Source organism: Entamoeba histolytica, genomic scaffold (genome assembly GCF_000208925.1).
Source record: "Entamoeba histolytica HM-1:IMSS scf_1104750518779 genomic scaffold, whole genome shotgun sequence".
In the NCBI taxonomy this organism is placed as follows: domain Eukaryota; phylum Evosea; order Mastigamoebida; family Endamoebidae; genus Entamoeba; species Entamoeba histolytica.
This window is the reverse complement of record NW_001914931.1, coordinates 1806-15223: the sequence shown is the minus strand read 5'-3', so window position 1 is coordinate 15223 and position 13418 is coordinate 1806. Positions and strand designations below refer to the sequence as shown.

The window sequence follows — 13418 nt, the reverse complement described above, 5'->3', positions numbered from 1 at the left end:
TATTTAAATGAATGGAAAGAAAAGAAATGTGATGAATATATAAGATGTGCAAATTGCACTTTTAATGATAAGAAATTAACAGTAGCCACATGGAGATCATTAAATATAAAAAGAAATGCATTCCTCCAAATAGTAAAAATGCAAGAAGGAGTAACTATGACAGGAAATATTAAATATAAAATACTCCAAAATGATGTTTTAAAATATTGTAAACATTGTCATAACACAATTGCATCTATTAATCATATATTGTTAGTATGTAATGAAAAAGAATCAAATATCAAAACATGATTATGTTTGTAAACAAATATATAAACATTTATTAATTACCCATTTTAATGAATTTGATGCTATCGACTTTAATATTCCTCCAAAATGTATTAATAATGATAAAATGGTTATAACTTACAATAAAGATTTATTGGTTAGTTACCATTCTTTCCATGATAGAAGATAAGATATATAATATCAAAATATTACAGAAAAGAAATGATATATTATAGATGTTGCTATATGTCAAGATAATAATTTAGAGTTAAATTATATTCATAAAATAAATAAATACAAAGATTTACAAGAGAAATTAAGAAATAATAGAGAATTAATATATGTAGAAATAATACCTGTAATATTATCAATAAATGGATTAATACATAAAGAATCAGCAAGAAGATTAAAAACACTGAAATTAAATTTAGACTTTACCAAAATCCTACAAACAATAATAATAAAAAATATGAAAGACTTAATGTTTTACACATTCAATTCTGGCAGCACATTAGAAGAAGAACAATCTAATTTGAGCATGCTAGAAATGAACTCTATTACATCAATAGAGAATATTGAAGAAACTGAAATAATCACTTCTCAATAACCATATAATCCAATTAATTACTCTACAATAGTAAGTCTTTAAAATATATTTGTAAAACTCATTAAAGCCTAGATATTTCTGAGAATCACTAGGTGGGTTAATGTAACATTAGAAATAATGCATTAATTATTTTTTTTTCAATAATGGTATATTAATTGAGAATATTTTTCAATATAAGTATAATTAAATAAGAGTTTATATAACACTAAAGAATAGACTTGACGTTAAAAGGAAAATGATTGAAAAATTATGAAAAATTTAATAAAAAGAATGGTTAATTTGTTTCATACAAAGTTCTATCAAAAGAGCAATACTGACTTGATACAAATAACAAATAAGTTAGTTTCAATTAAAGTCTCAACTTTCACAAAAAAAAAATAAAATAATTAAAATATTACACTTAAAAAAACTTAACAATTAACAAACGTCTTTCTCTTCTTATAGGATGAAAGATTCATTAAAACAAACGTTAAAAGACTTTTTCCAGAAGGAAAGTTAGTCTAATAATATTTTCAATTGAAACAGAAATTTATAATTGAATTTGATAAAATCTATTTATTAATATCATAGTCTCTACTGAATTAATATTGTAATATATGATATGAAAATAAACTAAAAGAAACATCAGAAATTCATTTTGTGATTTAAACAATTCAATTATTAAATAATATCTTTTTTAATTTCTTTATCATTTTCAGATGTTTCAATATTCCTTTTTCTATTTAATTCTATTACTTTTTCAAGCCATGTTTTGCATTCTTCAAAAGAACGAGCTTCACCAATTTCTTTTAATAAGTCTTTCTTTTGTTTAATTTTGTACAACATCATTTTAATTAAATGACCTTTAACATCAGAAAGTCTGACCAAATTTTTGTCTTTATATTCAAATACAATATTAATATATTCTTCTGCTATTTGTTCATTATTATCAATAGTACCTTCACACATCCCAGGATTCATTAATAATCCAAAACCAATCATATATCCGTCTGAGTGAGTAACTTTTTTACACTCTTCTATTTTCTCTCTACTTCTCATTTCTCCATTAGCAATGACAGGAATTTTTAACCGTTCTTTTATTTTTGCAATATAATTCCATCTAGCATGATAGTTCATACTTTGTTTTTCAGTTATAGTCCTTCCATGAACAGCTATTCCCCATATTCCACATTCTTGTAACATTTCTACAAATCTCATTGTTTTTTCTTCATCTTCAAATACTCGGACCTTACAATATACAGGAATATTGACTGCTTCAATAACTGCATTAACAATTTCTTTAGTATGATCAAAGTCTAATGCAAGATATGCTCCATAATTCCCTTTTTGAGCAATTTTTTGTGGACAACCTAAATTAATATCAATTGCATCACAATAACTTTGAAGAAATTTTGCTGTACGAGCCATTTCATTTGCATCACTTCCAACAATTTGAATTATTATTGGTTGTTCTTTTGGGTCAAGAGAATTGACAACTTCATTTCTATATACTTTTGATTCAACAAACATTTTTGATAATACCATTGGAGTATAACACAAATTTACACCGTGTCTTCTTACTAAAATTCTAAATGTTAAATCAGATCCATCTACCATTGGAGCTAATATATTTTGAGGATTTCCTAACTTTTCTCTATAAAATAAAAATTTACTATCTTTGTTCAGATCATTAGTTGTCATTAATATTAGAAGAGATGTACAATAAAAATAAAGTTCTTCGATAAATAAATAAAATGTGAATTTTTGGTAGTTTTATTTTTTTAAAATAACCCTCTATGATAAATAATTTTTGTTATATTACAAATTAAAAGAATATATAAATAAATAATATTAATACTATTATTTATATTAGTACAAAGAAGAACTATTAATGGTAAATGATTAAAATCTCACAACTCACTAATCAAGGAACTATCAACTTTAATAATAACAAAATAACAATTAGCACATTGACAAGTACTAATAACGAAATAGAAAATAGTGTTAGTTTAAACTTCAATAATGATTTAAAACTAATTGAAAATGATATTTCACGAGTCAAACAATTAACAGAAAATTATAAAAATAGTTTAAATGGATGGATACAAGAAGAAAGTATAGAACTTCAAAACCTTTGGGCTGAAAAGAGAAACCCAGGACTAAATCAGTATTTAAAACAATTATCAGAATGGACAAATAAAACAGTTTCTAATATTATTTTTGATTCTAACATTAATAATAATTTTAATGAAATGGTTATTTCAAAATGTAAAAGCCTTAATAATTTAATGTTTGTTATTGAAACTGATGGTGGAAATATATTTGGATCATATCATACAATTCTTCCACCAAAGCCAAGTCAATGGATATTAAGAGATAAGGGTCATTTTGTATTTTCTTTGGTAAATCCATATGGAACTAAACCAGTTAAATTTACTCCTATTATTGATGAATGTTATCCATTATGGTTTTATAAATCCACTCCTTCACTATTTTGTGTACAATCTTTCTGTCATATTTCTACAAATAAACAATGTTATATTAATTCTAAAGAATGGAGTGGTAAATCATTTAATGAAACATATAATGATACTGTTGGAAAAGGTGGAAATATTTTTACTAAAACTGTCTTTCCATCTCACTTTGGTTTAAAAAGACTAGTTGTTTTAACTTGGAGATAAAAAAATATATTTTTCTCTTAATTTATTTTTATTTTTTATAAAAAAATTTTGATTATTATTGTTTTTGATTCAATATACAAATTTTCTTATTTTAATAATATAATTCTATTAACATTTATCTGATTAATTTTTTCTTTGAGACACTTCTTCAATACAAATAATTTATTAACTAATATTACTAATATTACCATGGAACAATATAGTAAATTAGGCACAAACTATCAAACTATCAATACAATGAGTGTAATTGAAATGAATGATTATGACGTTGGGTTTAAAAATACAAAGAAAAGTGAATAAAAGAGAAGATGAAATGAATAATGAATAAGAAAAACACTAGTAAATGAAATGATTATAAACATAATACAAATAAGAAACATAAAGTAATAACAAAAATGATATCATAATGAAATATGAGTATATGAAGAAATAAAAAAAAAACAAATAGACAATGAAAAATAATACAGAACAAGAATATTTCAACAAAATAAAAAGAAAATGAAGAAAGTTAAAGAATTTATTAAATTGACAACAAAAAGAAGAAAAATAATGATAATGGTCAAAAGAATGAAATGAATAAAAGATATAAAAGTAGAAAAATAATAAGTATGAAAAAAAAAATAAAAAAATAGCATAAGAAGAAGATAATAAAGCGTAAGAAAGAAAGATGATTAGTGTTAATGAATATTGTTTGTACCATAACCAAAGATATAGTCAAAGTAATTGATAATGGTAACTTATTGCTTTTAATAAAGCAAGTAATAAAACAAACAATTCTACTAATTTTTAGTTTATTTTGTTTATATTTTTATTGTTTGTTTCTTATTTTATTAATTATTATTTTGAGAATGAATGGTTATGTTTGATTATATTTTATTTGTGATTTTTGTGTTGATTTAATATTTTTATGTTATGAGTATTTAAAGAAAGAGAAGAAATGGATAATTAAGAGAATAGAATACAGTGTTAAGACTATTGTTGAATACAACATATGATAATAACATAGTGTTCATTATCAGCAAGTACTTTTTGAACATTTACCGACGTTAACAATGATATTTGTTTCTAAAATGTTGGAGAATTTGGAAAGATGAATTAATCATTTATTTATTCTATTTATTCGTATTCATCATTATATTCAAATTCTATTTAACAACTATTATTTAAATAAATTACTTCTTCTTTTATTTGATTATTTAAATGATGATAAAATTGATAAGAAGAATAATAAATGAAGATAACAGATAATAAAAGAATAAAGAAATATAAAATAGATTAAATAAGGATACTTATTTGATTTATTCATTATTTATTATTTCAATTTTATTATCAAAATAAAACATGAATTAATTTATTCGTTTAAAAAGTCTTTAAATTTCTTCTGTTAATATATAACTTCTTTTTTTAAATGAATAAATGTTAATATGTAAATTACTTTTGGTATTCATTCAAACATCACCACTTTTATTATCATTCATTCTCTTCTTTTAACTATTTATTATCAATCTTTTCATTTATCAATCATTTCATACAAATTTTAGTAATGAATTTAAGTTATTATACATTATCACATTCAAAATTTATATCTATTCATTAAATTCAGTTGTTATTTGATTGTATTGTTTATATGTTATTTTTAAACAATTTGTATGTTATATTTTTCATTTTTAATAAGTATTTCATTTTCTTTATCTTCATTCTATTTTGTGTTAAAATATCATCATATAAAATTCTAAATCAATCATATTTTATCTTTTAATTATGTTAAAAATGATCAACATTTTATAACAATTGTAAGTGGATTGAAATATCATTCATAAAATTGTTGTAGATTAAATAACATATTAATTTCATATCAATTCTTCATATTTAAACATTCACAATTTTATTTTCATTTAATTGTTTCATTTTATATCATTTCTTTGATTATTTCTTTTATTTTATTAATTTCTCTATATTCATAATATTCTTTCTTATAATCGTAATTCATTCTTACCATCATATTCATCAGATATTATTTCTATTTTACATTTATTCTATCAATCATTTCTGTTTCTTTATTCTATGTATTTTATATGTCGTCTTTTTGTTTCATTCTTCTTCATATTCTTTTATTCTCTATTTATTTCATCATTCATCATTTCAATTTTATCATAGTTTTAATTTCATCATTTTCTATTTTATTATCTTTATTTTTATTTTCAAACATAACTATCTATTAGTCATCCAATTTTATCATTTCATATATTTCTATCATTTGATTGTTTCTAATATTATTTTATATTCAATAACATTTATTATTTGTTATTTGACAACTCATTTATTCTTATTTATTGTTATTTTCTTCTATTTCATTGTTTTTCATGAAAATAGAATTGAATAATAATAATAACAACATTAGATATTGTTTATTAAACATGTTTTAGTTGTACAATGTCATATAATTGTTTTAGTATTATTTAAATATTTTATTCTTATTCAGTTCTTCATTTTAATGAATTTGTAATAACATTCAATAAATGACTTTCATTGTACATACTATTTACTTCAAGCAGACATTCACTTTCATATCTTCATACAAATCTCATATAGTCATAAATGACATATGTAGTATTAATACCAACTTTACTTTATTAAATACAACATCAAACAATCACCAGTTAAATTTGAGAGACTAATACATGAAACTATTTGTTCTTTTCAAATTTCAACATGAAGTATGACAGACTAATTTATAACAACAATGTAATAAGCATATATAAAATAAAGGTTCTTCTCAACATTTGAATAATAGAAGACTTGAATGAATAAAATGAGAAACAAAAAGAAAAATGTATGTTATAAAAAGACAAAATGGTAATTCACTTCAAACATTTTATTAGAACATAAAATGAAACAATTAATATGATACTTTAATATATGAAGATTATTTTTATATATGATATGCACAATATTGATGAAAAATAAAGAGAAATATAAAGAAATAGAGAAATTCTGTATTTATAGAATAATATATACACAAATAACTTATACAGTAGATAAATAAATTTAATAAAAAGAACAGTTAAAACATTCAATAATATATCACAATGAAAAAGAGAATGAAAAAGAGAATAACAGCATACAAAATACAAAAACACAATGAAGAACAAAATATATTCAAAAGAATGGAAAGAATATAAATAAAGAACAAACAACGAATAAGTTCATTATACTTAACAGAAGAACTCCTAGTTAAAATAATAAAATAAAAATGAGTAGAAATTCTAACTCAAAATATTTTTAATGACTCTGATATTTATTAACAATGAAATACAAAACAGATATAAAAGCATATAAATAAGTATGAATAAAATAAAAAAACCTGACAAATATTATAAAAGGAACAAGAATAAACAGAAGTTATATAATGAAATACTCAATAAATAGAATAAAATGAAGTGAATAATCACTGAAAGAAATAGAAAATATCATGAAAAAATGAAAATAAACAGTATTATTTTTAAAATAATATCAATGATTTATAATGAAATAAAAAAAGATCAAATATACAAACAACAAATATGATATTCAAACCCAGTATAATACACGATTTGTATTTTTTTTGAAAAAAATTATTCCATTCATTTAACAAACTGTTCATGTATTAGTACTTTTACAAATAACAAGAATAATAATACCATTTAATGAAACTGATGTGGATAAAGTCTGATTACTAACACAGTCATAATATTATTTGAATGAAAGTTATACTGAAGCTCATTATTAAATGAGCCACTTCAAGAATGATTCTTCATTGAATGAAATGAATTATACATCACTGATAAATTACAAAGAAACTAAATAACGATAAAACAATAAAGAATAACATAAACTAATACGTTTAACTGAATATTATGTAAATACAGAATGTGAAATGATGGATAGAAAAATAAATAGAAATAAAAAGCAGAATGAAGTTAAATAATTCAATAAACAGGATGAGATATAACAGACAACACCAAATAGAACATGCAAATATCTTAGAAAAATAATAAAAATCGAACTTCATTGTCTCTTTTATTGAATAAGGAGTGATATGATGTTGATGATTAAAGAAAAGATGTAAATATTTCTATTGAATAACACAGAAGAAGAAACAAGTGATACAAAGATAAAAATTGAATAAAATGAAAAATAAAATAACAAAAGAAATGATCTAAAACAAAGAATAATGAAATTATAAATTAATAATGGAGTTAATAAAATAACAAGTTGGACTTTCATGAAAAAGTGAATTTATAAGAAAATACAAGAAAATACAATCTTGACTTTTTCTTTTTGAGAATATACAACACCTAACTCCCACATATTGAAATAAAAAAGGGAGATAATAAAGAATGAATAGTGAGTACAAATAAATAATAAAGAAACTAAACAAAAGAAATAATGAAAATTTTGAATATAATTGAAAGTGTTTTGAAAAAGAAACAAATAAAACGAAAAACATAGTATTTCTGTTCATTGTTCTTTTCTTGTTTTTATAATACTTTTCTGCTATTTTCATATTCTTCTCATTAAATACAGCAGTGAATTCAGTCTGTGAGTTAGTAAATGTTGAAAATACTAAATTAATAAATAATTTAAAATTGAAATTAATAACACCAAAGAAATTAAAATCCTTGTAATTAAGAATAAGATTATTTTATGAAACGATGTTTCTACTACAACTAAACACACAGTGTAAAACTAACTAAGAACAATGAGAGAAGAAGTATCAGCAAAGTAATGAACTATAAAGAACAATTTATAAAAACTTAATTAACTTATGCCATTAAAAATAAACTTAATCTCAAAAGGAAATTTTTAATTATTTATTATCTATCACGTTCTTTGTCTTCTCCCATAGTGAGTCAATAACAGTTTGATCATTACATAGTGGATTTACTTCACAAGGAATACAATCTGCATAATATTTTCCACTTTCAATATTTGGTGCTAATGCACAATAAATTGCAGTTTGAGCTCCTTGTAATGGAGTTTTTGAGAATAAAAAGAGGATGATTGTGTAAATGAATTTCATTATTGGTGTCATATATCTCCAAAACTTACTCCAAACTAAACCTGGATGAACATGAACACATTTAATATCAGGATTTAATTGAGCAAGTTTAATTGCAAATAATGAATTAGCTAATTTACTTGCTGGGTATTGTATTTCTGGATCCCATTCTTCATCTTTCCAATTAAATGGAATTTCTTTTTGATGCCAATCAGCTGCCGATAAAGAAGACATAACAATAATTCTAGGAGATTGACTTTTTTTAATAAGGTCTAATATTCCTAAAGTTAATAATGCGTGTCCAATATGATTAACTCCAACTGTAATATCATATCCTTGTGCTGTTTTAATATTTGATGGAATAGCAACACATCCAGCATTATTAATAAGAATATCAATATGGTCTATAACAGAATGAATTTCTTTGACAGTTTCTTTTACTTTATTTAAATCACTAAGGTCTAAATAAATATTCTTTACTCCTGAAATTAAACAGTCAGTTCTTCCAAGAACTATAATAGTTGCATTTAATTGTTTTAAATATTTTACTATCTCTAAACCTATTCCACTACTACCTCCAGTAATACATACAACTTTCCCTGTCATATTTGGTGTGTACCAATTACTTCCCATTCCTTGACTATAGAGAATAAGAATACAAATATATAGAATTAAACAAATGATAATACCTAAAAGAATTGTCATTTATTACTAATCTGTTTAAAATTATTTTTTAGTTCTTCTCTCTTATTACAATTTTTTTTTTAAATAATAAATAATTGTTATTCTTATTTTTTGGAAACCCTATTTAACCCTAACACTTCATCATAAAGTATGATTAGTTGAGAAAGAAAAAGTCTAATAGAACTAACAATTTTAATAACAATGTTCTCTTTTGGTGGAAGAAGACCAATTTCTGGAGATATGCCTCTCCCTGATACAAGTGAAACTGTCTATATTTCTTCTCTTGCCTTATTAAAAATGTTGAAACATGGAAGGGCTGGTGTCCCTGTTGAAGTTATGGGGTTAATGCTTGGAGAATATGTTGATGATTATACTGTTCGTGTAGTTGATGTATTTGCCATGCCACAAAATGGTACAGGAGTTTCAGTTGAAGCAGTTGATGAAGTATATCAAACAACAATGATCGAAATGTTACGACAAACAGGAAGAAAAGAATCAATTGTTGGATGGTATCATAGCCATCCTGGTTTTGGATGTTGGTTATCTTCAATAGATATTTCTACACAACAATCATTTGAAAAATTAAATGAACGGTGTGTCGCTGTAGTTGTAGACCCAATCCAATCAGTTAAAGGAAAAGTTGTCATTGATGCATTTAGAACTATTCAAAATCAATTCAGCTTAGGAGTTGAACCAAGACAAGTCACTTCAAATCAAGGTCATTTAACTAAACCAACTTCACAAGCCAAAGTCCGAGGTTTAGGAAAACAATATTATTCTATGCCAATTGAATTCTCAAAGAATGAAGTAGATGAACGAATGTTATTGAATTTACAAAAGAAAAAATGGACAGATTCATTAGAAGTTGAATCCTCACAACGTAAAGACTCAAACATTCAAACTATTGATAAATTAATTGGACTAGTGAAGCAATATAACCAAAATATACAAGATGAAGCTTTAGATCCAAAACTAAGAGACTTACAACAAGTTGGTAAAATTGATCCTAAAAAACATTTACAAAGAATTGCTGACCAAGCTTTAACAGAAAATGCCGTAGATACACTTGGAGTATTTATGAATACTGTTGTTTTCTAAACCAATTATTTTCTTGCTCATTATAATTTTTTGTTTTTAGATAATACGTCAAAAATATTAAGAAAAGAATTAAGTTATTAGAAAAACTATATTTAATAAATAATTGAAAAGAATAAAGAAAAAAAAAATAGGGTAAACTAAACAGGGTTTAAAAAAATGAATTACCTTTTAAAAGAACTGTTTAATAAATAAAAAAGTTATTAGAAAAATGTCTACTGAGCAAACTGTCCCAGTAGTTAATATTAATAAAGATAACTCAGTTCCTCAGGCAGACACTACTAAACCCTCATGGAGTGAAATGATTGTTGAAACTAAAGTTGAAGCAAAAACACCAAATGTTATTAAAGAAGAACACAAACCAACTGGAAGTACTCAATTTTATAAAGACAAATATAATGAGAGTGATTGGGTATTAATGTTTTATAATCCAACAGCTCCATTAGAACAATGGATGGTTAAAGATCTTCTTGAAACTATTGATGTTCGAGCAAGAGGTATTAGACAAGGAAAAACAGGAAAATGTTATGCTGATTTTGAAGATGAAGAAACATGGAAAAATGTTAAAGCATTAAGTGGAGAATGTGTTGGAGATGTTACTATTTTAGTTGATGATGTTCCACCAAGAAGTGATGCACCAAAGAATTCGTTTAACAAAGGACAACATCAAGGAAAGAATTCATTTGGAGTTCATAAGAAACGGGAGACATTTGCTAAGAAACAACAACACTCACAAAAAAAGTCTAATGAAAAAGAAGGAGTTAAAACAGAGAAAACTAAAAAAGTAAAGAAAGCAGAACCAGCAGTTGTATTAGATGAAACTGATAAAGAAGAAGGTTGGGAACTTTCAGATGGACCTGTCAAAGCTATAAAACCAAAGAAGAAAGCAAAGAAACAAATTGATGGTATTGCTAGTACAAAGAATTACTTTGAAGGCATTTAAAGAAATTTTGTTTACTATTTATTTTCATTAGATATTTTTATTTTCATTTTTATTAATAATTATTAATATAATATTATTATATGGATTTATTATTGTTTTATTGGTGCTTTTGGAATAAAAATTAACATAAAAGAATAATAAATGACTCTGTTTAGTTTATTTTCTTACAATGAAATACGCTAGTACAATAATCATTATAATAAATGTAACTAACACAACACTCCAGTCAAAAAATATTGACTCGGATAATAATACAAAAACTCCTGGCATTGCATATGGAACAACTACTTCTTCTTGTTTATGATTATTTGATGAAGTTCTTTGATTGTTTCCAGTTGTTTGTGTTGGAAATAAATTGTATGATTGTGCTGGTGGTGCTTGTCTAAAGGTATTGGGTTGTTGAGATTCATCTTCTTCAACAAGAACACCATTAATAATCCTCATTTTCTTTTTTCCTTGTTGCACTGTTGCCATTCTTTTCTTTCTTTTTCTTTTTAAGTTTTATTTTTCAAAAAATCTTCATTTGGTTAAGTTTAATGAAACAACAACTCATTCAATTAACTTACCCTTTCCAATAATTATCTTTCTTTTTTACATTTATTTTATTCTTAATATCAGATCTGTTAGTCTTGATAGTTTAGTTGCCTTTTTACTACTAATTTGTGGTATTCTTTTAATATACGTAGTATGTCTTGAATTGTAATACTTGTTTGTTTCAATTAAATGTGGTTCAGTGTTTTAAACTTATTGTTAGTTGTATAAAAACAAATTCTATCTCTTTTTCTTCATCTGCATGGTTATGTGATAATGATTTGTTTGATTCTATTGGTTATTCTTATGTTTGAATATCATGCATGAGTTTAATGTAGCCTTTCGTTTAGAATATTGTTAAAACATTTAAGTAGTCTTTGTACTAACTGTTCAATACTACTTGAGGATATAGAAATATTTTAAATCAATTTCTCTAATACTTATAATGATTTAGTATTACTTTTCTTCTGAAATAAACGTTTTAATGTATTTATCTATCATATTAGTATCTAGTTTAACCATATCCTTATTCTAGCACAAAGACTATCTTTTTGTATCATCAGTTGTACTTGAATAAAAGTAAGTAGTTAGTTTCTCTTCTATGATATTTTAAAGTAATAGTTTGATTCAGTTCTAGAATTTTACCTTGTAAAGATTTACTTTTCTCTTTTGTTATTCATTTTATTTCATTGATATTGTTCTGTTCATTTATGACAGAGTTGTATAAAAACAAAAATAAATCTTTCATCTTAATCAACAAGTGATTTTTCAATGGTTTTATTTGAATTGTTATATTTTAATTTTCTTGTATTTATTTAGTAATTCAAAACATTGTACCTAAATTAATGATTAAACAGAACAATATGTTATCATTTATCATTTACTTTGTGTTGATATTGTAGGTTAGACAAATAGGAATTGAATAATTAAAGAGTATTTAAACATTATGTTATTTTTCATTCATACTTAACATGATGAAAATATATTAAAAATATAATGTTATTATATCAATTGATTTTCAAATATTAATACAGAACTATATAATTTTATTTTAAATGTGTTTATAATTCATTTCAATAAAACCATTAATATATAGAATGATGAATAATATAAAAATAGATAAACAATTGAAATGAATGATAATATTCAAAGTAATACAAACATCTGATTTAAAATATAAAATTGATTAACAAATAACGTAAAATGAATAAGATACAGACATCATTAATACTACTTAAATAATACGGTTGCTTATCAAAAAATTCAAATAGTAACACAACATTTATTCTCTTTTAATATTATATCATTGGTGTGTATTAAACTAAAAAGGATTTTATAATATTTATCTTATTTCATTGGATTTATTATTAAAACGTCAATTAAATTATTTAATTACACAAATTGTGTATTTCTTTATTATCTGCATTTTAATATCAATAAATATAATAATAATATTAAATTTTATAATCTAATGAACGAGATTATGAGATAAAGAAACAAAAATAAATAAGAAGAATTGAATGAATAAATTCATAGAAATTATTGTATGTTATTGTTGATGTTTTTGCACATCAATTTATTCACAACAAT

The 13418-nt window shown here is 23.4% G+C and overlaps 7 protein-coding genes across 7 annotated transcripts in view, besides 1 other annotated feature; 3 read left to right on the top strand and 4 right to left on the bottom strand.

Annotated features, from left to right (window-relative positions):
* Positions 1 to 891: part of a repeat region that runs on past the window's edge.
* A 643-nt stretch (positions 892 to 1534) lies between these two features.
* On the bottom strand, positions 1535 to 2554 carry EHI_164780 (dihydrouridine synthase (Dus) family protein; the record flags this gene model as incomplete). The annotated part of the gene is made up of 1 exon (XM_650100.1): positions 1535 to 2554. The coding sequence occupies one exon, from the start codon at positions 2552 to 2554 to the stop codon at positions 1535 to 1537; it is 1020 nt and encodes a 339-aa protein (XP_655192.1).
* A 197-nt stretch (positions 2555 to 2751) lies between these two features.
* EHI_164770 (uncharacterized protein) lies at positions 2752 to 3534 on the top strand (the record flags this gene model as incomplete). The annotated part of the gene is made up of 1 exon (XM_650101.2): positions 2752 to 3534. One exon carries the CDS (start codon positions 2752 to 2754, stop codon positions 3532 to 3534), a length of 783 nt encoding a protein of 260 aa, XP_655193.2.
* Positions 3535 to 8383: 4849 nt separating this feature from the next.
* On the bottom strand, positions 8384 to 9280 carry EHI_164760 (uncharacterized protein; the record flags this gene model as incomplete). The annotated part of the gene is made up of 1 exon (XM_645394.1): positions 8384 to 9280. The coding sequence occupies one exon, from the start codon at positions 9278 to 9280 to the stop codon at positions 8384 to 8386; it is 897 nt and encodes a 298-aa protein (XP_650486.1).
* A 180-nt stretch (positions 9281 to 9460) lies between these two features.
* Positions 9461 to 10357, top strand: EHI_164750 (26S proteasome non-ATPase regulatory subunit 14, putative; the record flags this gene model as incomplete). The annotated part of the gene is made up of 1 exon (XM_645395.2): positions 9461 to 10357. One exon carries the CDS (start codon positions 9461 to 9463, stop codon positions 10355 to 10357), a length of 897 nt encoding a protein of 298 aa, XP_650487.2.
* A 208-nt stretch (positions 10358 to 10565) lies between these two features.
* EHI_164740 (uncharacterized protein) lies at positions 10566 to 11297 on the top strand (the record flags this gene model as incomplete). The annotated part of the gene is made up of 1 exon (XM_645396.2): positions 10566 to 11297. One exon carries the CDS (start codon positions 10566 to 10568, stop codon positions 11295 to 11297), a length of 732 nt encoding a protein of 243 aa, XP_650488.2.
* A 156-nt stretch (positions 11298 to 11453) lies between these two features.
* On the bottom strand, positions 11454 to 11771 carry EHI_164730 (uncharacterized protein; the record flags this gene model as incomplete). Its single annotated transcript, XM_643084.1, has 1 exon — positions 11454 to 11771. One exon carries the CDS (start codon positions 11769 to 11771, stop codon positions 11454 to 11456), a length of 318 nt encoding a protein of 105 aa, XP_648176.1.
* Positions 11772 to 13404: 1633 nt separating this feature from the next.
* Positions 13405 to 13418, bottom strand: part of EHI_164620 (uncharacterized protein) — a gene marked incomplete at both ends in the record, with an annotated part of 1819 nt that continues 1805 nt past the window's right edge. Inside the window, one exon of the mRNA XM_001913674.1 lies at positions 13405 to 13418. This exon is cut by the window's right edge and continues 1805 nt beyond it. Within this exon, the coding sequence (XP_001913709.1) occupies positions 13405 to 13418 (14 nt within the window).